General features: G+C 35.2%; 1 protein-coding gene and 1 long non-coding RNA gene across 2 annotated transcripts; both read left to right on the forward strand.

Annotated features, from left to right (window-relative positions):
* Positions 1 to 2,991: 2,991 nt before the first annotated feature.
* Positions 2,992 to 4,287, forward strand: LOC104246504 (uncharacterized). Its single transcript, XR_715974.2, has 2 exons — positions 2,992 to 3,117; positions 3,904 to 4,287. It is a non-coding gene; the product is annotated as an uncharacterized lncRNA (long non-coding RNA).
* A 5,125-nt stretch (positions 4,288 to 9,412) lies between these two features.
* Positions 9,413 to 11,639, forward strand: LOC104246497 (serine/threonine-protein kinase BLUS1). The gene is made up of 2 exons (XM_009802311.2): positions 9,413 to 10,514; positions 10,847 to 11,639. The coding sequence occupies exons 1-2, from the start codon at positions 9,558 to 9,560 to the stop codon at positions 11,456 to 11,458; spliced, it is 1,569 nt and encodes a 522-aa protein (XP_009800613.1). The 5' UTR covers positions 9,413 to 9,557; the 3' UTR covers positions 11,459 to 11,639.
* The last annotated feature ends 13,566 nt before the right edge of the window (positions 11,640 to 25,205 follow it).

A 25,205-nucleotide genomic window follows, 5' to 3' on the forward strand; every position in this document is an offset into this window, starting at 1 on the left:
TCTTATTTACTCCGTTTCGACTTTAACTTTTATAAACTGACATTATTAATTTTTTTACGTTGAGCCAGTTTGGCCAATATTCTAGTGAAAATGTGTCACGACCCAATTTAGGATCATGACCGGCGCTTAGGAACAAGTGCTCCCAAGTAAGCCTCATCGATAATTTACAGAAAATTGGATAGAGTTTCCCCTGATTTAGGACTATCCAAAAATAAACCTGTCATAAAAATCAACAACACAACCAACCTATATCGACCAAACAAGTTATAATCCTCATTCACAAAGTATTTTCAGCACAATAATATACTAACTTCATCTCCAAGTATACGGTAGGAAAGTCTAATACGAGTCACAAGTCTATATCAATAAAAGAATACTTATGACACTCATAAAAATTACTATGGAGCGACTCTAAGAGTTTCAAGAAAGAGACTATAACAAATAAATAACAATCTTTGCCCACGCGAATAAATGCGGGGCTCACCAGGAACTGTCAACTCGTGTACTATAATTAATGGAATCCTCGCCTGCGTCTACTGCTGTCTCTGTAAAAATAATAGCGGGAGTGAGTCGCTAGCTCAGTGAGTAATAACACTTAACCACAACCGTTTTTAACTGGGGACAAGTCAGAAAACATGCTTGTATAATAATAATCAGGAACTATCATAAAAATAAATTGTCCTTTCAAAAACGGTAATAATATTCAGTATCATCATATGTTTCATGTAACAGAAATTAATTTAACAATTTCATAATAAACTCGGTATACATTGTATCATATCAAATCTTTATGTTTGGGAGGTTTCCAGGAAAGGATCATGTAATCGGTATAACTATGGACCTCTTCGCAAGAAGTCAAATATAACGGTAGTCCCTACTCGAGGGAAATCACTAATTGTATGCTAGTTCTTGTGAGCATGTGATTTTTGCCCTATACGAAATACTCATATAAAATCCCAAGAAAATAGGTTTTCTATTAATTATTTGCCATTTTTAGGAATTTTTGTAGAATTTTCTTAATTATTTGTATTTTTGTACATGTTTAATTTTTATTTAAATCATGAAAAATACCAAAAATATCATGCATTACATTTATGGTTTGTTTTAATATTTTTAGAATTAATCAGTAATTATTTGTTTTATAGAAATTTGAAAATCACAAAAATAGCTCATTTTTACATTTTGTCATTTAATTTTTAGTTTACTGATTTTTTTTCTTTTAATTTAGAATTAAGTGATGTTTATAAGTTTTATAATTAGTTAATTTCACATTTTTAGATAATTTAGGATTTTTAGGATTTTTTAATTAAAAAAAGAGAGAAAAAAGAAAAACAAAAGAAAAAGGGAAATAAGGATTTATTTGTAATGGGGTTTTAAATTAAGTAAATTGGGTTGTTTAAATGCCAAATCCGTTCCCAAACCTTACCCAGATCCAGGCCCAAACCCAACTTTACCCGGTCCAACCCACTCCCAAACCAAACGACCCCGTTTCGTAATAATCTAATCACAGTCGTTGGATTTTGATCATCCAACGGCTCGGAACTAAGGGTTCATTAAATATAAAACTGTTTGAAGAGAGACCCCCCCCCGTCTAACCCCTTCAGTCTTCATCCTCATCTCTCTCTCTCAAGAAATCTAGCCGCCCTCCTATTCCATTGCCGCCTCTGCCACAAACCGCTCGCCGAAAATCGCCTCACGGCGATTCCGGCACGCCAAATCTCCCCAAATTTACGCCCTAAAACCCCCCACAACCTCCTCATTCCAAATCTCCACTCCTCTTCCTTCGAATAATTGCCGAATTCTTCGAATCTTAAATCGAAAAATCACGGCCAAAACCCTAGTTGTTCCAAACCCCACCAAAATCACACCCCACAGTCCTCAATCTCCCCTCACCACTACCCTACCCTCAATTTCCCAAAAGGCCCTGCTTATTCTTTCGAATCTTGAACCTAAGATTCCCTGAACCCTAGATATTTTTCCCTTTCTGATTTTTGATCTCTATTTGATTGGCTGAACCATAAACTTGCATTAGTCGACTGTTCCTTGTTGAGAACAATCGACTAATGTTAGTTCGAGTTCACGTTGCCTTGAGAAAGTTTGGTCAAAGGTCATAGCTAGTCTGTTCTGTTAAAAACAAGTATAGGTAATTCCTTCCATCTATTTTTCTTTTTCTTTCCCTTTTGAGAATCCCCTGTCATTTCTTTTTCTTTTTTCCTATTTGTTTGTCTTTGCATGTTCATAGCTGCGTGTTTGGGTTTACAGTTTTAGGACTTCTTCTCTTTGACCACATGCTCATCTGATTATTTATTTTGGATTAGTTGTTTAATCAGAGATTATTTAAGCTTCTATTCCAAAATTGCATGAGTTAAGTCTAATTAGGGTTTTAATGAATTGATCACCATGATTCTGTTTAAACGTTCCCTTCTTCTAGCTCTGAAATTAGATTTTGTGTTTGATTGAGTTAACTAGCCTGTTTTGATTCATATGCCTGATTAATTTAGCTTCTAGGATTTCTTTATGGTTTCTGGTAAATGTTAGTTTGATTGCTGTGCTTAGCTAGGAAGAATAGTCTCTTATTAATAATTAGGCTGATTCAAGTTCAAATTACATTAGCTTTCTTACTTTCCATTTTTTTTATTAACATCTTTTGCATCTTTTGATTTGTTTCGAGTGTGTTTGGCTGATTTGAAAATCAATAGAAACTTTAGGGACCTTTTTTTTGAACTAAAAAGTTTAGTTTAAGGCTGAAATAAGCAGTAACTTGAAGGTTAAAAATGGGTTTCTACCTAGGCTAAAAATCAGAAATTTCCTAAAAAAAGTACAGCTGTCCTAGCTGTTACAAAAAAATGCTGAAATATAGGACAGCTGTACCAAGGATAGTACTATTTTTACCCTAGGATAAGGAATATGCCAAAAAGATACTCTCCCTAGGCAGCCTATATATGTAGGTTTCCCTCATTCTAAAAGGGAGAATAAATTAGCAATCACCAGCCTTATTCTCTGCACAAAGGTTCTCTTTCCAGATTTTATAAAAACCTTAGAAACATTTCAAAAGGAAAAACATTCCTCTTTTGTTCATAAGCTGGGAAAATGGTTTGAAATAGAGAGCCTTCTAAGGTAATTTACTGAGGGATTTCCTGGTTTTCAAATGCTTGTTCTTGGTTTTGAAACTCTGGGGTTTACTTGGTTACTGAAGCTGTGTTGATTCCTGTTGCTGTTTTTGTAATTCTGAAGCTTCTAGCAGCTATTTCCTTCAATTTAGCTGTTGTTATTTAGTTGTTGTTTCAAGGTATTCATGTTTCTTCCATGTTTCAGTGCATATAAATGCAACTTAAGATGAATGCAATTGATCTCTGTTGTTCACATATCTGTATGTTTGTTTGTCTGAAGCTGCAATCATTGTTGAATATCTTCCTTCCTAAATGAATGTTCTTTTGCCTCTTTGGTTCTATATCCTAAGAATCTGTTCTTTATGTAACTTTAACATTGATCATTCCTTTGCTTTAGCTAATGTGCATTTCTGTTTTTTTTTTTTTGCATTAGTTAGATAGTATGTTTAAATCCCTGTTCTTGAAACTTGGTTGTTCATTGAGTCTGACCCTTACATGGTCAAATTCATGGCTTAAACCAACCCTTCCCTTCTCTTTAATCCATTCTAGCATTTCCCCAAGGCAGTAGGCCATGGTTTTGGGTTTGAACCTCATATTGGTTCATGAGTTTAACCTTTAACATGGTTTAACCCATGAATCACTATTGTTTCTGCATTATATGTTTAAGTTTGGGTCTGACAATGTAGTAGGTTAGTATAGCTAAAGTTATTTTGTGAATCTGGCCTTTTCACATGGTCAGATCCATGAAATTCTTAGTAAAAATAGAAGCTGATTTGGCAGTAAGAAACTTCAGGTTGGGAGCTTAAGTAATCATCTTGTGAGAAGCAGCTTTGTAGCTGGCCTCTTGCAGATCTTATGCACTGATTTTGAAGTAGTTGATGGAAGGAATTTTGAAACCAGAAGAAATTTTCTTTTTCTTTTTTTTTTTACTTTTCAGAATTTTCATTTTTAGATGCTAGTTATGATGGCTGTTAGGATATTGATTCATTAGGATTAAAATCTTTCTTGTATAAATTCTTGGACTCACAATATTGTAAACGGACTGTTAAGTTTCAAATTATGCTTGATTATCAGTAGACTTTCAATAAGAGATTTTCCTCTGTAATAAACATGTTTTGTAGTTGCATGTAAATGAAAATTGGGCCAGACTTGCGTCCAGGCCCAAGTTTGAGATTCATTCGAGCAAGTCTAGGCCCAGGCAAGTTGGCCTGGGCATTGAACCCAGTAAATCCGATTTTCAGTTTAAAAATTCGTCCATTTACAAATTTAGCATGATTGTGTGTCTTACAAGTCATGTTAGTATGTTAATTTCAAATTCAACATAGTATTGTCTCGATTTGGGTGATCTCTAGAAGCAAATTATGGTTTAAGAGCAAAACATGTTCTACGAAAAGTTAACTGAAAATGCAAAAGGTAGATATGCCCAATTAGAAAACATAACAATTGGGTCCGCCTGATTTTGAGCCTACTTTGGGCTGTTTGGTTAAGACCCAGCGTGATGTCTTGAAGTCTTTTTGACTTCGGGGCTGGTTTGTGAGCCCAATTCCAACTGCTAAAGCTGGTTTGTTCAAAGAATTCTCACCAACCCAAAACACTCGCCTTAAATAATTCAAAAGAACTTAGCTTTAAGTTAAGGAAATCCGAGTTAAAGTTTCAATTAGGATCTTACCCTTATTTAAATAATCTCTTTTAGTTAAAATCAAAGTGAGGTGTGCCATAAAACCCTTTAACCCATGGCCCTCATGAAATTAATTCAAACCTTGTAAAAATTGAGGTGCGCCATCAATTAAACTCTCCATGACCCTCATAAATGTTGTTAATTTAAACCTTCGTAGTTGCGTTAGGCGTGCTTTTTAATTAACTCAATCATAGCTACTGGTACGGTTCCCGTGACGTAGTTGTGATTTTTAATTACTAAATTCAGGTGTACATTTCATGTGACCCAAATTCAATCTCTCAAACAATGTTAAATAGAACGTGTCGCGAACCGCGAGTGCATTTCATGTAGCGTGGTTTAAGACGTGTTTCAAATAACATTGAATCTTCCTAAAAGCGGTTTAAAATAATTAAAAGCGGTTAATAAGTTTAAAAATGCACAATACGTTTTAAAACATGTATAATTCAGATAATAAGGCAATTATTAATAGTTTAAGCGACCGTGCTAGAACCACGGAACCCGGGAATGCCTAATATCTTCTCCCGGGTTAACAGAATTCCTTATCTAGAATTTCTGGTTCGCAGACTTTTAAATAAAGTCAAATTTCTTCGACTTGGAATTTAAAAATAAACTGGTGACTTGGAATACCAAATAAACTATTCTAAGTGGCGACTCTGAAATAATTCCATTTCGAATAATGTCACTTTGATTGGAAAAACTCTCTTATAATACCCTCGGGTGGGTAAAAAGGAGGTGTGACAGTTCTACCTTCCCACTTAGCGGGGGCTATAACTGTAATCGGTAATCTATCAATACAAGGTGCACCAGGTCTAACGAACCCACCGTTAGCTATGAGATCCTTCAAAGTCTCCTCCCATTTATACTTTTCTTTATAAACAATACATATTCATATGAAAAGTATTTTCAAAATAGTATAGAGTATTTCAATTCTTATCAAATCATGTAATCTCATTCCGGTAACGGTAATCATATCTCAAGTAACAGTAAAATATGTGTAGTAACAGTGAGAATATTTTAAATAACTAAAAACATCTCAAATAAACTGTTTAGTACCATATCAAGCAACGGTAAAAATATCTAGTAACAATGAGAATATTTAAACAACAGTAATCATCTCATATAACTATTTCGATATCATATAGAGTAAAGGACTTGTCCCACATGCAAATTCAAAACAATCGGTAATATGTTCACATTAAAATCATGTGTAAATCATGCAAGTTATAGAAACACAAATTGTGGTAAGGTTACTACTCACAGTACTCGTGTCGAAATACCAAACTCGTCACCTCGAGCGATCTGTATGACTTTCTTCAATCAATATATAATCACATCAACGTCGATCTTATGTTAATTTTCTTGTTTAAGCTAATTCTTAGCTAATTTAGAATACCCAATCCTTGGGGTTTCATGTTTGACTCAAAATTCCTCGAGTTTTTTCTGCCCACACTATGAGTAATTAGTAATCTATCAACTTCAACTTGTTCATATAATTTATTTATCTAATTTTATAAAGTTCTATAGATTTTTCACAATGAAAAATTCTTAAATACGTGAATGAACTAAAATCAGTAGCATTACTTATCTATACTTATCCATAATATTTCTTACTAATGTGTAAATTTTCTTTTTCTTGTGAAATCCTTCAATCATAGAAACGAAATTAAAATTTGCTAGAAGAACTCAAATAAGAAGTTTAAGTATTACTCGTGAGAATCAGTTAATGCTCAAAATTTTCGCAATTTGTATTGCTATGATTCCAACGCACAACTTCAGTTTTTTATTTTCTTTTATTTTTTTATTTTTCTACCTTTGTATTTAATTTGTTATAGCTTCTGTTTCTGCTGAGGCAAAAGGGACGGCCAAATCCCTTATTCTAATTGTTTAGAACCTGATGCCCTTTTGTTTAAGGGCTACGGTCCACCAAGGCTTTCTCTCTCTTTTTTTCTTTTTGGTCTTGTTTTACTTGATTGTTTATTTTTTTTGACCAGTTACTTAAATACTCTTTTTTTTTTTTTTTAATTTGAGGTGTTACAAAATGATACCAGATAACCATTCTGCTTATTCACAGTTTTACAATGTATTTAAATATTAGGCAATCCGTTCAACCTTTAGGACATGACGTCCTGAAGTTTGAACCTCATGGCTCAAACTTCAGGTCATCATGTCCTAAAGTTTGAAAATTGTATCTAAAAATTTGAATTTTATGTTCTAAATTTTAAATTGGCTGTTAGAAAATTTAGGACATTTAGTCCTGAATTTCAAATTAGCAGTTTAGAAATTCAGGACTAAGTGTCCTGAATTACAAAGTAACAACTTAAAAATTTAGGACACTAAGTTGTGAATTTTAAATTAGCAACTCAATAATTAAGGATACAAAAATCAGGATATTTAGTCATGAAGTTTGGGTGACTAATCTTTGAATCCATTGTAAATTTTAAATAGCAAGCTTAAAATTGGCTATTGGTGCACTTCGCCCAAGATTCTAAAAACTGCTTATTTTGAAAAGTATTTTTATCAAATTAAATAGATTTTTAGATAGTTATTTTGGAAAGAAGTTGTTTGTATTTGATCAATTTATTTGAGAAGTACTTTCAGTGGTTGATAAATAGATTGCGTTTGATAAATCTTTTCAAATAGGGTTTGGGGCGATTCTACTGCGAAGTTAAGCTTAACACCAGGCGATTTTAATATAATTTAGGCAAATAATGAACTGAAATTCAAACTCTAAATTGCATTTGAATTCTATGGCTTATAAGTTATAACAACAATTGCTTTCCCGTTTGAGGATGACAGTAGTCCCAAACTGCTAGGAAGATATGACAATTGTCAATTGCTCCAACCCTTAATTTGAAGGCAGATCATAAATGTATCCCATCTGTTGTGGTTACGATTTGGATTCACATACATGTTTTTTAGGGGCATTTGTATCTATACCCGCTTTTTGGATCAGATTTTAACTTATACCCGTTTTGTAAAAAAATTTACAAGCGTACCCACTTTTCGCGTAACTTCAGGCATACGGGCCTGAAGTAGCAAAACTTGTTGAACCAAATGTTGGATGAAGTTTTTTATTTGTAATTGCTGAACTTAAGCATTCTAGTAGCTGGAGTTTTGTTCTCTATTTGCTAAACTTCAGCATGTTTTAGCTGGAATTTTATTCTATATTTGCTGAACTTAGCATGTTTTAGTTTGAAGCTTTGTTATGTTTGTGATGAACTTCAGGGCTGAAGTTTGTTTTGTATTTGTTGAACTTCAGCATTCTAGGAGCTGAAGTTTTTGTTTATACTTGCTGAACGTCAGCATTATGGTGAAGTTCTAAAACAACAATGACAAGTTATCATTAAGATCCAGTTGCTATAATGGAATTATCAGAAAATTTGAAAAGCAATACTCCTATAAAACAAGACCATTAGTAAAAGTAACATCTTCACCTAATGCACAGAGAATCAAGTCGTACTTTCATGTTTCAGTAGCAATTAAAATTAGAATTTCCGAACTGGACGGTCCAGAAGCTAATTCCTAGCTGTAAAGAGCTAAATAGCAAATATAAGTTAGGCTAGAACACACAACAATATCTCAATCTTCAGCATTCAGAAAACGAAGGAGGAGAAAGAGGTCTAAAGTTGTTTAAACAGTGGGTACAAGTTAAAACTTTTAAAAAAAGTAGGTAGCGACCAAATAGGGTGAAATTCAAAAATAGTCAGATTTACAACTGGTCGTTCAAAATTAGCTCAGTTTCAAAAGTAATCAAAATTTAGCCACTTTTCATGTAAAGATAAATCTAAACGAAAACACTGTTCAAAACCCAGGAAAATACGCTAGCATATTATGCTGGAGTTCCAGCATAAGTATACTTGAACTCCATCATATTATACTGGAGTTCCAGGATAAGTATGTTGGAACTCCAGCATAATATGATGGAGTTCCAACATAAGTACACTAGAACTCCAGCATAATATACTGGAGTTCCAGCAAGTATACCGGTCCAACATAATATACTGGAGTTTGGAGCACCGGTGCTCCAGTCTCCAGTATATACCGATCCAGCATAATATGCTGGAGTTCATACACAGGTGCACCTAACTCCAGTATATTATGCTGGACCGGTCTCTGTTGCAGCAAAATAATGACTATTTTTCATTGACTTGGTAAATGCTAGCTAATTTTAAATGACCAATCCGAAAACTGGCTATACCGTGCTATTTTTACGACCAAATAGGGTGCCCGTGCAATTTTTACATGTTTTTGACCCGTGTGCTAGAACCTTATGGGCCTGGTCCAAGTCCATTACTTAGAATTACTAGACCAAGTTGTGGATTCTGACAATTCTCTCTTACAACCAAATGGCCGTTGCAATTTAGGTATATGATAATACTTGTGTTCATTATAACATGAAAATTTGAAAGATAAAGATCCTACACTATCGAACGGTAATGACTAATGAAACTATAAGATTCATAACACGTAATGCTATGCCTCAAAACTGGACAATGAAAGACAATTATCCCTGATCCTCATCTGGCTAACTCGAGAGAAAGGTAGTTGAAAATTCACATGCACACACTTTACTATAAAACTATAAAAGTAATGAAATAAATATATCACCGCTCTGGATAAACCTCTTTTTTGCCAATCTTTCACAGGAAAACCACTTCAATCTTCTCTGTATCCTTTCCTTTTTAGATCTTCTTGTGAAAACTCCATTCATAAATTTGCCATACTTAACTCTTTCTTTCCAACAAGTTAAAACAAAAAACCAAATATTCATGGCTTATAATCAAGAAGAACATGATCAAGAAGATCACAAAAAAATTCAGTATCCTTTAGACTCAACATGCTATACAATTCTTGATGAGATTGGTAAAGGTGTTAGTGCCATTGTATACAAGGCCATTTGTCAACCAATGAACTCTTCTGTAGTAGCAATCAAAGCCATTGATCTTGATCAATCAAGAGCTGATCTTGACAACATTAGACGTGAAGCTAAAACCATGTCCCTTCTTTCTCATCCAAATATCCTTAAAGCACATTGTTCTTTTACTGTGGATCATTATATTTGGGTAATAATGCCTTTTATGTCTGCTGGTTCTTTGCAATCCATAATTTCCTCTGCTTTTCCTGATGGTTTATCCGAGCCATGTATCGCGATAGTCCTAAAAGAAACGCTCAATGCTCTGGCCTACCTTCATAATCAAGGCCATCTTCACCGCGATATTAAATCAGGGAACATACTGATTGATTCTGATGGAACTATAAAGCTTGCGGATTTTGGAGTTTCTGCATCAATTTATGAACCAATTTCAGCTTATGGGTCGTCGTATTCGTCCTCTTCTTCGTGTTTAATGTTCACTGACGTAGCTGGAACACCTTATTGGATGGCCCCTGAAGTGATACATTCACATACGGGGTATAGTTTCAAGGCTGATATTTGGTCTTTTGGTATTACTGCTCTGGAATTAGCACATGGACGGCCTCCACTGTCTCATCTTCCTCCTTCAAAATCCTTGTTCATGAAAATAACAAGGAAATTTCGGTTTTCTGACTATGAAAAAACAAGAAACAGCAAGAATTATAAGAAATTCTCCAAATCTTTTAAGGATATGGTAGGATTATGTCTTGATCAAGATCCATCTAAAAGGCCATCAGCTGAGAAATTGTTGAAACATCCTTTCTTTAAGTGCAGTAATAAAGGTCCTGATTTTTTGGTTAAGCACATCTTGCAGGTAGGGTGGACATATAGTTAAATTTTGAGAATTTATTGTAAATATTAAGTTATAAAGGGGAGCCTTGGCGTAACTAGTAAAATTGTTGTCATGTGATCAGGAGGTCATGGGTTCGAGCCGTGGAAATAGCCTCTTGCAGAAATGCAGGATAAGGCTGCGTACAATAGACCCTTGTGATCCGGCCTTTTCCCGGACCCCGCAAATAACGGGATCTTAGTGCATTGGGCTGCCCTTTCTTTAATAGTAAATATTAAGTTCTGAACACATATTTTTAAAGAATTTGGAACCTTGAACTCGCTCAATTTAAATTCTAAATCCGCTTCTGTTTGTAGGGCATGCCAAGTGTGGAGCAGAGGTTCAGACAATCAAAGATTCAAAGACAATTGTCGTTGAAGAAATCTGATGATGAAAATGAGGAGGATCCAGAACAGGGAGAAATTTCTAAGCAAAGAAGGATCAGTGGATGGAATTTCAATGTGCAAGGGTTTGAACTTGTTCCAGTTTTCCCGGTTGAAAAAGATCAACAAATTAGCCTAAAACAAGATAATGATAATGTGGTGAAGCAAGTCGATGTATCGGAATTGGGTTCTGATACATCGACTATAAGTTCACCAGGAAGTTCACGCCAATCTGAGGTCGAAGGTGCTATTGTTTGTGGTGGAGATAGAAAAATTCTTACTGAAATTGGGAGTGGGAGTGTTAGTAGGGAAGTAATGTTTGCTAGCTTATTGTTTTTAAAGAAGAGTTTGGATGATCAAAGACAAAATGTAATGAATTTGATAAGTTTTTTCCATGGGGAACAACATAGTGTGGAAATGAGTAGGAAAGATCAGCTGATTGAGGTGATTGAAAAGCTGAGAAATGAACTGGAGAATGAGAAGAAGAAAAATTGTGCTTTGCAGCTCGAGTTAGAGTTTCTGAAGGCGCAGTATTCGAACGAGTAGTAGACTTATATGTAATTGTACTCGTAGAACTTTTAATTATTTAAGCTTTAGACATGTTGTCGGACTAAGATGAGCTTAAATTGAGCGACATGATGAACAATGACGATTCATATAGCCGATCCCAATAATGTACTTTGTAAATGTCTATTGACCAATAAAGCTAAAATGATGTATGCAGATATATTTTGTTAGGAGCTAAAAAGGAAACTATTAGTGCAGCATTTTCTTTCCTTGATATTGCGAAAAGCTCAGGACCTGAACTTGGTATTAACATTTGAGGAAAAGAAAGAGCAGTCTAAAGATGATCAGTTATTCTGTTCATATTACGCTTAATATACCATGATTTTGAGCTTGTTTTGACACTTGGAAATCACAGGCTCCCATTTCAACTTCTTATGTATGGGAAAGAAACTGGCTATTCTAATAACAACCAACTTCAAGATTACATACGAGCTTCCTGATTTAAACTAAGGGTCCACCAAACTGTATAGAGAACCTGATTCTCTATCAGTTTCAACAGAAATAATAGTAAATAAAGAACACAATCAAAATTTACGTGAAAAACTCTCAGCTTACGGGATTAAAAATCACAACCTACCCTAGTAGGATTTCAACTTTACTAACTCAGTAAACTTTAAATTACAACCTATTGCAATCTAGAAATTAAAATCTTAATCCGTCAGCCCTTACAATAATTCTATTGTATGCCTCTTTGTAATAACTCTATTACAAAGCTACACACTTGACTAACTCCAGTCAAAACAACCAAAACAATAATGGTTTAAAAGATTTCCTACGAAATGCTTCTGACAAGCTGCGTAGGAATTACAAGTGAATAATATAAAACAACGACAAAACAATATTAAAGGACATGAGACATAATCACTGTTGGGAACTGGTCCTTTGGTCTATCGTTGCTTTGTTCTTCACTGCCTAAGAGGAAAATGAGGGCGAGTAAAAGTTTTAGGTTTGCAAGTGTTGAATGAACCCCCTTGCGTCATGTTGATAATATATGTGTGAGGTCATGAAAGATGATGCAAGAGAGTGTTCGGTACGCTGCATGCTTCAATAGTGTTGCTGTACTGTTGCGAGTACAGTGCATCATCTTTAATAGCTGTAGAGTTGACTTGTAGTGCGGCTAGAGGAACTGGTCCCTATTTGTTTCCTTATCTGATATCATTGAGAACCGAACCAGACATCTGGCTAGTTACTCTGAATGCAAGGGAACTAATTGTATCAGGTTCCTTATCTGGTTCTCTCATGAAGTTTATCAAATCATCAAAATAAAAGACGCATAATTTATCAATTTTTCCCTTTTTGACGATGACAAACTTAGAATTGATATTCCCCCAAAGAACCAGATCTCCACATTATTCCCCCTACGAATCAGCTATATTCCCCTTGAAAACTTGTTTCCTCCTTTTCAATTTCTTCCCCCCTTTTGGCATCATTAAAAAAATGAGGCAAAAACATGCAAAAAAGAAGTCCAGCAAAATTAACGCATGCCACTTGTGTGCACACAACATGACAAAAAACAGAATGTAAAGGTATAACATTGTAGTAAATGGACAATGATGCTCGTTAATTAAGGAAAGAAGAAAAACATAGTAGCAGTACCATAATTACACACCTAATATAGTACAAACAGAAACTAGAGTACCACAGTCAATAAGAAAGGAAAACAAAACACAAGGCAGGATTAGGAAGGAGATGTCAAAGGGAGAGGATAGGGGACACTAGATGGGGAACATGAAGGATTAGGGAGCAAGGAACTTGATGAGACTATCTATACGCGCATTAGAATCCGTTTGATCGTTGATCAGATGCTTCCTTAGGTTCTCTACTTTGTTCCTCAACTCTGCATTTTCAGCTTTCAGGTGGGCAATCTCTACACCCTAAGCATTACTGGAACTAGGTTCCTCGCTTGCCTTATTAAGTTTAGACTGAAGAATGACGTTATGTGCTTTCAGACATTTAATCTCTTCATTTGCAGCATCTTGAGCATCAATAAGTTGAGAAATAATGAAGCTTCTTCCTATACCTCCCTTCCTGTCCACATATGGGAGACCATGCTTGCCCTCTTTGAAATCTGCCACCTTCTTCATATGCTCAATCATAATTTCAAGCAGATTGATGGAACAATAGGAGTCCAGTGCTTTTAGAAGAACTAGGTCCGCTATAGAGGTAATAGATATCCTCTCAGCCCTGGGTAGTAACACCTTGTTCAACAACTCAAACAATAGTTGATATTCTGGAAGAAGTGTCCTCTTGTGCACTCGTTCTCCCATATGAACAGCTCGAGGCTTGATAATTATTTTCTTAAAATCAGGGGACCAGGTTCCCTCTATAGTTCCAAACCCATCAGTCGGCACCCCAAGAATCTCCCCAAGTAGAGCCTCATCCATCACAAAATCCTTCCCATTTATTTTCAAGCAAATTGTGTCCCCTCCACTACAAACATGTCAGCATAAAAACTTCGTACTTCCTCTTCATATACTTTTGGACTCTTGATGTCAAAAAGATGAGTCCACTTCTGGAAGTCACAAATCTCTACTAGCTGCCTCATGCATGCTCGATCAAGAATCTCAGATTCAAGCACTCTCCCCCAAGACTTTTTTTTTCTTTAAATTTCCTCTGCTCTCAAGCTCAGATAGTTCTACTCTTGCCCTGTTTGAGGAACCAGGTTCCTCACTGCCACTCGACCTCTTTTTGAGAGGCTTCTTCTTTTATACTATCTCCTTCTCCATATCTCCTTCTTCACCAACTTCGTCAGATATTGCTTTCTTTGATATTTTCCTAACAAGAGGGCAATCTTCCTGAACGGTCTCCTCATCATCAACCTTTATCACATTTGTCGGAGACACATCTTACTCATCAATGAGCTTACTTTTTACAAGCCTTTTTACAAGTCTCTGCACCTACACCATTAGTCAAAGAATTCCCAACCAATTCCTCCACAACAACAATAGGCTATTTTTCAAGAGAAGTAGATCATGTTTTAAGTCTATCACTTTCGTTTGTATCACCCTCATTACCCAAAGATGTTGTAGTAGGAGACGATGGAATATTACCTGATTTTGACGAGATGTTCAGATCAACCCCTTCAACATTTGGAGTATTAGAAATACGAGATACAAGGACACCCTCAACCATAGTAGGAACTAAAATTTCATCCAGCCGCTCTTCCTTAACACACTGACTAGACATTTCTACCCCTTTATCTCTTTCCACGATTTCTTCTGTAGTTTGAAGATATTGAGAAGTAGAGGCAGTCCATTCTGATTTGACTTTCTCTGTTGTAGCAGAAGGAGAAGGAGAAGCAATGATTTTTTTGCGATTTAGGCTCTTACAGGGGAGATGGGGACCAGAACCAGATGGTTTAATGGAGGGGATTGTGGATATGGGTTGGTTTGAAATTGGGACTTCTGTGGGTGAAGGTTGTGGCTCCAATCCAGGTGGCTGTGCCTCATGACTTGGAGACACACCAGGATTTTCTTCAGTCTTAAAGAAGAGGGTTTAGGAGAAAAGAGGTGTTCGATGTAGAATGTGAGGAGAGAGACTGACTTTTGGGGGTAGTTAGAGTGAAAAGAGAGTCTGGTTACAATTGGATCCGTATTTGTATTTGTAGTGGTCCTGCTTGTAGAGAGGACATTATTTGATAAAATGTCCTGGCTTTTCGCACTTGTGACATCAGTCATTTCCTTTGGTGCTTCTACTAGAGTTGCCTTTCATGGGAATTCCTCCATTTCTATGAACCATTTTCTGGAATCTCCGAGTAAGATTGGCCATGTCTATATCATCACCACTTGAGTCACTATTGTCCGCCTTGAGAACCAGGTTCTTCTCATTTTTGGATTCTCTTCTTTCAAGATACTTCTTCTTTTTTATCTCATAGGTTTTCAGATCTCCAATAAGTTCATCAATGGTCAACTTCTACAGATCCTTGGCTTCCGTGATGGCATTAACTTTGCTCTCCCAAGAACCTAGTAATACACTGAGTATTTTTCTAACCAGTTTATTTCTTGGGATATCTTCTCCAAAGGAGTGAAGTTCATTGATGATGGAGGTAAAACGAGTATCCATATCCTGAATAGACTCATCCTCCTTCATCTTGAATAGTTCATACTCAGTAGTAAGCATATTGATTTTTGACTACTTGACCTGATGGTTCTCTCATGTGCAGTTTGGAGAGCTTCCCAAATCTCCTTGGCGGACTGACAGGCTGAGATGCGGTTGTATTCATCTGGTCTAATGCCATAAACAAGAATCTTCTTTGCTCTGAAGTTCTTTTCGATGGCCTTTCGATTAGCATCATTGTACTCCTTTCTTGTCTTTGGAACTGCAACTTTTTCCTCGCTAATGGTTTTCATGGGGATAAAATGTCCTTCAAAGATAACGTCCCAAAGCTTTGAATCCTCAGCCATGATGCAAATCATGCATTCTTATCTTCCACCAACCATAATATTGGCCATTCAATCTTGGTGGTCTGTGGGTTGATTGTCCTTATTCAAAGTTTGGTGGAGCAGCCATGTAGATCCTTTCAAGGTGTTAATCTTTTTGAAAGAACGTGCTACGATACCAATTGATGTAAACTAAGGGTCTACCAAATTGTACAGAAACCTCGTTCTCTATCATTTTCCACAGAAATAACAGTAAGTAAGGAATACAACAATATTTACATGAAAAACTCCAAGCTCACAGGATTAAAAACCATGACCTACCCTAATAGAATTTCAACTTCGCTAATTGTGCAAACTTTAGATTACAATATAGTGCAATCTAGGAATTAAACTCGTAATCTCTCAATCCTTACAATAACTCTATTGTAAGCCTCTTAATAAATCTATTACAAAGCTACACACTTGACTAAATCACGTCAAAACAACCAAAACAATGATGGTTTAAAATATGTCCTACGAAATGCTTCTGACAAGCTGTGTAGGGATTACACGTGAATAACATGAAACAAAGACACAACAATACTAAAGGACATAAGACATAATCAATGCTGGGAACTGGTCTTTTGGTCTGTCGCTGCTTTGCTTTTCACTGCCTTAGAGGAAAATGAGGGCGATTGTATGCTTGAGAGAGTAAAAGTATTAGGTTTGCAAACGTTGAATGAAACCCCTTGCATCATATTGATAATATATGTGTGAGGTCATGAAAGATGATGCAAGAGAGTGTCTGGTATGGTGCACGCTTCAACAATGTTGATGTATTGTTGTGAGTACAGTGCAACAACTTTAACAACTATAGAGTTGACTTGTACTGCGACCGAAGGAACTGATCCCTATCTGTTTCATTTGATGTTCCCTTATCCGATTTCATTGAGAATTGAACCAGACATCTGATTAGTTACTCTGAACGCAAGGGAACTAATTGTATCGGATTCTTAATTATCTAGTTCTCTCATGAAGTTTGTCAAATTATCAAAACAAAAGAAGCATAACTTATCACTTCAATAGAAGCAAGCTGTTAAGTAGTACTGTTCACTTCTGGTGTTGAGCCCGGTTAAATTTTTTGTGCTATGAGTTATGAAGTTGGGCACATTCCTATAGTAATATGTTCTCCTTTTCTTTTAATTTGGGTGAAAATTATTTTTCTCCTCCAATATTGTATAAAAAGTCAAAACTTGATCCTTTGAAGGGATTACAAAGTTGAATGGATTAGGAATGGTTAATGACTTGGTTAGGTGTCACCATGTATTTTTAGTTAAATTCGTTTAAAGTAGTAGTAGTAATAAACGTGGGATAGTGACAAGTAAAAAAAATCTGCATATTGATACTTGTAATTACCCAGCAGTGATTCAATCACTTCTGAAAGTCAATTAACAACCAAAGAAACGCATGCACTAAGTTAAAACGAAAAGCATTAGTACATTACCAAGAAACTTCCATAACAGGTATTGCACTTAGTCCACAGACAAAATCTTCCACGAAACGAGCTAGTAGGAAGACACAATCTGAAAATTTTCTTGTCCAAATACCTGCCCCAAACTTTAGCATCATCAACTACGTACAAAATCCCACTTAGATTTAATTATCTCGTTAACATATTATTCTACGAAATACTAGTAGCAAATAAGATGGATGATGAGTATAGAAAACTTTGGTTGGATGTCAGTTCAAAACCACGTTCCTAGGAATATATTTTATTAAATCTTGGTAGCAGTCAACAGTCAAAAACCTATCCTATAATATAATGAAACAGTAGGAAACCTTGCCTATAAATATGTCCCCTCTTCAATAGAAACCTTAATCATAAAAAACCTACGGATAAAATTAAAGAATATATACCTCTCAAAAGTTACACGTCGATAAACCTTTGGGAACAACATTCTATTTAGATGAAGAGTCTTAGTACCACTTTATTAGTATTCTTAGGCCTTGTTCTTGTGTGCTGTATTCAACCAGGAAAAGGAAGCAGGTTTTTGCATGAAAAAGAGTTGATGAAATTGCAGTCTCTTCAAAGAGGTCCAGTCCCTCCATCTGGACCATCTGGTTGCACCAATATCCCTGGAAATGGTGGCTCTGGCTCAGGTTGCCCCCTCAATGAAATGCACTTTGCTGGTCGACGGGTTAATTTGTTAAGAGCTACTTCTGCCCATCCCAGCAGCCTCATGGTTCAGTTTGGTGTCGCTGTTAATAGGAATGAAGCTCATCTATAGTGCAACAACTGCTTTACCCATAAAAAAAATTATATTAGCAAGATTGTGTCTTTTTTTTTTCTTTTTTTTTTTTTTTTTAAATTCTTTACATTTCTTGGAACTCCTTTTTGGATTTTCTTTGGGAGGGTTGGTGGGAGACCGCTAGCTAGCGTTTCAGATATTTCAATTTTTTCATTTGTTTGTAAATTATGGATAGAAGATATTTGTTACTCAATTGTATGCGAATTTGTTGATGATATAAAAGATCTTGTTTAAGTATATTCTTTCCCATATGTTATTAACGGAGGAAATTATTATATCATTAATATTGCATGTTGGATAAAATAAAACTACCCGAAGCTTCAGAGTGTTCAATTGGACAATGCATTAAATTAAACATAAGGAGAACTCACCAATTTTATTTTTTGTTACATGCAGAATAAATTGAGGAACCGAACAAAATCGAATAATTCAAATATTCTTACCAATTAGCACCTTTAAACATTTAACTTAGACGTTTATGTGATCTTTTCAGTTCTCTCCTTTTAACATGCCTCAGCATTTATATTTGAACGCCAAATTGAATGAATATACCATACTGAACCGTAAATAATGAATAATTAAGGCTGCGATGTATGTTTCATATAAGGGTGTCTAACGGGCCGGGTTGACCCGTAATCGGACCGGTCCAAACCGGGAAAAATCGGAACCGGACCGGTCAAACCCGGTCCACGTGAACAGTACCGTGCACCGGTTTAACCGGCCCGGACCGGACCGGCACAACGGCTAAATCTTTTTTTTTTTTTTTTTTTTGAAATCTGTGGGGCCCACTAACCGTTGGCAACGGTCACCCCTGGCAGGGATCCGTTGCTTAACACCCTTAATTGCATTAATAGCCTCTTTTTTCTTTAAAATTTAACCTTTTTTTAATTTACAAAATTAACCTTCTTTAAAACTCTAAATACCCCATCCTCTTCCTCATTTCTTCACTCATCTCTCAATTCTCATTTCTTAATCTCAATTCTCGAAGTTAAATCATGCCTCGTACTTCTAGAATGCGCTCATATGTTTGGCAACACTTTGAGGTGGTAGAAGAAAATGAAGAAGGTCAGAAAGTAAAGTGCAAGAACTGTGGTCAAATCTTAAATCTTCGTTCAGGGTCTGACACAGGCAGTTTAAGAAGGCATATAAAGTATTGTCTTGAGCGTCCTCCGGAAATTCGTATTTAAGATTTTAAGACAATTTGTGTTATTTTACAATTATTAGACGTATTTATGCTTAATGTTTTAGTTTGTTAGATTAATATGAAGTATTATTAATTTATTATGCATGAAAATTTAGTTTTACTATTTTTTTGTTAATTTACTTTTTAAATGCAAACTTTAATTTTGTAATTTTGAAATAAATGTAGCACTTGCAATTTATAAGTGCAATTTTTTCCCATCTTCCTTGTATTCTTTATGTTAATACTTTGTATTAATATAACTTACAATAGTTATACAAAATACAAAAAAAAAAATTAAAAAATACACTAAACCCGGCCCGGCCCCTCAACCCGTAACCCTTACGGTTCAATTTTTACCCGAATGAACCCGAACCCGTTAAACCCGGTAAGACCTAACCCGTAACCGGCTTGGACCATAACCCGTACGGGCCCAAAAAATCCCAAAAAGTCCCAACCCAGCCCGGCCCAACCGTTTAACACCCTTAGTTTCATACCACTTTCATTAAAACTTGTTAAAAATATAGTTAGGTTCTTAAAATTGAAACAGTAGATTGCATACTGGATAACATTGATAAGTACTGTATATGGTTTCTATCCTTCGGTGGAAGATGACTAAGCATGCAACACAAAGGTTCACTGCTTGGCGATTGATCAAATACAAAAACTGAAAAAGCACCTTTCTTCAAATTGCGTATTCAATTTGAAGATGCTTTGAACAATGGAATCAGTTGACAATAAAGAGTTGGTAGCTCGTTCTTATATTTCAATAATCAATCAATGTCAAGACATGAAAAATAGGAAGCAAACTTGCTAGTAATTATCTGAATGTCTACTTGACGTTACGTGCATTTATAAATAATTTAACTTAGTAGAAATTCAAAAGACGTGGAAGAAAATTTACCATGGTATGATGAACAATGAATTAATAGTAGTACTTAAGGAATAAATCTTAGTCTTAACCAGTCCCTGATGCCAATGACGTAATTGATATTGCTCTAAATTCTTTGCGACGTGTTTCCTTAAATTTGCCAAACCTGAAATTTTGACTAATTGACTTCGACAATACTATGGTAAATAATTATAACAAGAAACTTAATAAAACCTACATGACAACATCCTTATATAACATTTATTTCCTATAAAAGTCATGTTTTACTTATAATCAATTTGTTATGTTATATTTTACTTCTCTATAACAGTTTTTTTTTTACCTATAACAACAACTTCTTGCTATCAGTGCTTCTTTCATATTTTCTTTAGCCGAAGGTCTATCGAAAACAGTCTCTCTATCTTTCCGGGTAGGGGTAAGGCTGCGTACATCCTACCCTCCCCGAACCCCACTTGTGGGATTGCACTGAGTTATTGTTGTTGTACCTATAACAGCAACATCCATCTTTATAGTAGTACGCTCTTTATAAAATTATCACTCTATGACAGCTACGTAGAATTTCTAAGATTACCAATGATAAGCCTAAATATTTTAATTGATCAATTTTTTTTAAATGCACCAGTTATAATAAAAAGAATAGTGGTATGACATAATAATTAAAGATTTCATTAAATTCTATTAAAAGATACGCTTGTAGATTTTTATTCCATTGCACAAAAGGTGCACAATGTCTAATATTTGAAGATGTACACATATAATATTTTTTAATGAATAAAGTTTCCATCTTGTATAATGCTTAAGAACCGAAGATTTGTACATTTTTTAGAGTTCTTCCATCAATCTTGAAAGAATTCAATTTTTTAGTAGCTTTAAAATGTGTATTTTAGAGTTTAAAATTTTTGTACATTGAGTTATGCATTTATTAATAATGTATTAATTATCTTTAATAATTAATTAATAAAATATATGTATCTTTTGAGATTTTAGATTTGAATAATTTTTTATATTTTATGTGAAACATTAAAAGGGGAAAAAGATTAATATTTTGATAATTTTTGTCTATTACAACCATAAAAATGTTAAACACCAAATGCTATTATAGGTTCACTATAAAAGCATAAATTTGTTAGAACAAACGATGTTGTTATAGAGAGGTTTGATTGTACTCCCTTCGGGCCATAATAAGTCACCTTTTTGGTCTTTTTGTTATGGTCTAAAAGTTAAATTAGTATCCTTGTACACAATCAAGAAGGAATTAATTTTATTTTTTAAAAATTTATCCGTATTTACATATCCTGATGTGTCATGGTAACAATATATAAATTTTAATTAAAGGTAATTTAGTTAATATATAGGAGTTAGTATTTTTTAAGGGGTGTGCCACAGATCAAAATGTCACTTGTTATGTGATGGATTATAATAAGCAGCGGAAGCAATCCCAGTATTAAAATCACATGTAATCTAGACAACTAGTATAAACGGGATGTCATGGGTTACAACTAGTATAAACGGGATTGCATGGGTTACCTCTTGAAGCGTGAACAAAGCTCCTCTATCACGTGAGCCTCTAATTTCACAGCAACTCAATGAGTTCACCATCATCTGCATGATCGTAATTCTCGAACGTTTCACGGTCTTCTACTGTGTTACCCAAATAATATCCGAAAATAATAATTTCGTGTGGGCGAAATTTTCTAGGAAAAATGGCTGAAAATTTCGGCCACCATTTCTACCCCCTCTAGGTCTTCCCCTTATATATTTATAGCACAAGTTTTTAAGGGTTAAAACCCTTTTCCAAAATCTGTTGGGTTTTCTTTTCCACCAGAAAAAAAGATTCCTTTATTTCCTATTATTTTGGGCACAACAAGGACCACAAAATTTAATTAACAAGGCTTCCAATTATGGAATTAATTTCTAATTTTCAAAATTAATATCCACCATAATTAATTATGAATTATTTCACTAAAAATTCATAATTGCACTCCTTATTCAATTTCAAAATTCATCCACTAAATCTTATTTAACTCCCCATGTTAAGATTCAGATACTAATCAATTAAATTAAATTATTGACGATTTAATTTATTGATTATTTTCTTTAGACTTTCGCTTAACTTATTTCATGTGTCGGATACGAAATCCACCGGCAGGGTTTACACATGAAAACTTATAAGCTTTCATAAAGGTGTATCATCAATCTTTAAACTGAGACATGGATTCCATCAACTAACTATTACTTCACCAATGTACATTATTGTTATCCAATTTATACGACATATTGACCAACGAAAGAATCTCGCCTTTTAATAAATTAAAACGATAATAATGTACATAACTAATAATAATTATATCAAGATTAAGAGTATAAGTACATTTAATGGCTAGAGAGTTTATTTTATTAAGTCAATATAAAATACTTATATCTACTTGGTCCGTTTAATACATACAAAATGTACTAACACAAGAAGTTGGAATTAAACCATTTCCATAATCAAGATAAATTATATTTAATCTTGTGCTACAATCATCCATGATGGTTTGTCCAATTCCATCATTAGATTGTGAACTCAAACTTTATACTTATAAGAACCGACGATTTAATCTTCCGTATATAAGCTAAACTCTATGCTCTAAATCATCTAATATATAAGCAAAGGACATAGACTAATATATGATCTATTTAAAACTTTATTAAAATTGAATAAATAATTATTCCATAATAAATACTATATCTAAACCAAACCCATGGTTAATAGTATATATCCCAACAATCTCCCACTTAGACTTTTAACCATGACAATTATTAGAATATACTATATCCAAATGCATGGTTAATAGTATATGCCCCAACAATCTCCCACTTAAACTCATAACCATGCATCTACAACTTTCTCAGGCATTCTTTTACATGACTATTAAAAATCTTCGCCAAATAAGTTTTGTTAAAGAATCTTGCCAAGTTATTTCCGATGCAATATTTGTCTAATAGTGCTTTGTTGTAACCATCTAGTTTGGTATTAAACTCTTCAGGGATCCTGTTACTGAAACTATAATGACCCGGCTGATCGTTTTGCTTTCTAGAATCCCTTCCCCCTAAATAAGACTTTCAGTACTTGCTTTTATTGATTTATAACTTGCGGGGATGATTGGTTCGAGATTTGGAAGAGTTTGAGTTGAAATTGGAACATTTGGTTCCTTAAGGTTCGCTTAAAGGGCCAAGTTTGACTTCGGTCAATATTTTGAGTAAACGACCTTGGAATCGGGATTTGACGGTTCCAATAGGTTTGTATGATGATTTAGGACTTGGGCGTATGCCTAGATTGGGTTTTGGACGACCCGAGAGCATTTCGACGCCTAATAGTGAAAGTTGGTCCTTGAATGTTTTAGATCTTCTTTAAATTTTGGTTTAGAGAGGGTTTTTTGTGATATTGAGGTCCGAATGGAATTTTGAGATCGGGAATAGTTCCATAATGACATATAAGACTTGCACACAAAATGTGGTATCATTCTGAGTAGTACAAGTACGTTTCGGGACATTGGAATTAGATTGAAGAACTTGAAGTTCATAAGTTTGATTCAATTGATTTTAGGGTGTGATTCTTAGTTTTGATGTTGTTTCGGGTATTCCGAGTGTTCGAGCGAGTCCGTTTTATGATTCTAAACTTGGCGGCATGTTCGGGCGGGGCACCGGGGGCCCCGAGCATCAATCGGGCGAGGCTTGAGCTAAGTTGAAAATTTGAGAAAGAGCTGAAGCTCCAGTTGCTGTCATAACCGCACCTACGGTTGGCCAGCCGCAGGTGCGAGACCGCAGAAGTTGTTAAACCATCGAGACGCGGCTCAAGGGGAGTAGCCTAGTTTCCGCAGATGCGGCTCCTCTTCCACAGAAGCGGGACCGCAGAAGGGGTCACCTGACCGTAGATGCGGCCCCAGCTGGTCCGGCTTATTTTCGCAAAAGCGGACGATCTCCACAGAAGCGTGACCGTAGATGCGGTTCCCTAACCGCAGGTGCGGAAATCACTGAAGGCAGTGGCCTTCATTTAATACGGGAGTTGGTCATTTTTGACACATTTCACTCCATTCTTGGGCTATTTGGGAGCTTCAAAAGGGGGGATTTTAGCCTAGCTTTGTAAGGTAAGTTAAATCTACTTAATGTGAGTTTAATACATGAATTTTGGGTAGATTACAACATGTAAATTCATGGAAATTATGGGTTTAGAGAAACTTAAGGTTTTGATAAAAATGAGATTTAACCACGGAATTTGTTATGGAATGTAGCAATAATCATATATTTATGTTCCTTAGGTCATGGGTAACAACTTTCTTGAAAAACTTTCGGAATCCTGGCATGTGGGCCCGGGGGTGAATTTTAGGAATCTTGCAATATGGGTTGGGTAATTACTTTAATATCTAGAGTATGAGCTTGTTAACCTATAATGATTGATTTTTATACTATTTTAATAGTTTTGGATTGGGTTTGAGGGTTTGAGCGCATTCTTGAGTTGGAAGTAGGCTCGAAACGAGGTAAGTCTCTTTTCTAACCTTGTAAGAGGGAAATTTCCCTATAGGTGAACTTAATTAAATGTGATTTATTGTGGAGGGATATGTACACACGAAGTGACGAGAGTCCGTATGTAACTATTATTTTGTTATATCCGGGTAGTTTTAGGTTTACACCATGCCTTGCGGATGCTATTATTTGATATGTGTGCTAATTATTACGAAAGGAATTAAGTCGAGGATATTCTAAGGATTTAAAAGCTTGAAATTGAATTGTCTTCTTTTTTGAAAAGGAATCAAGGAAATGTTATGATTTAAATTATAAAATTATGTTTAACCATGTCGCGCGTATGATTCACAAGTGGGGTTATGTTTTACCGTGTCGCATGTATGATTCGCGAGCGAGGTGAATAGATGCATCTATGTTTCGCGCCGTTCGACCCTTGGAAGTGCACAATTTACTTTTATATTGGATCGAGCCGAATGTCCTC

The sequence above is a fragment of the Nicotiana sylvestris genome, chromosome 6, assembly GCF_000393655.2.
Source record: "Nicotiana sylvestris chromosome 6, ASM39365v2, whole genome shotgun sequence".
Taxonomy (NCBI): Eukaryota; Viridiplantae; Streptophyta; class Magnoliopsida; order Solanales; family Solanaceae; genus Nicotiana; species Nicotiana sylvestris.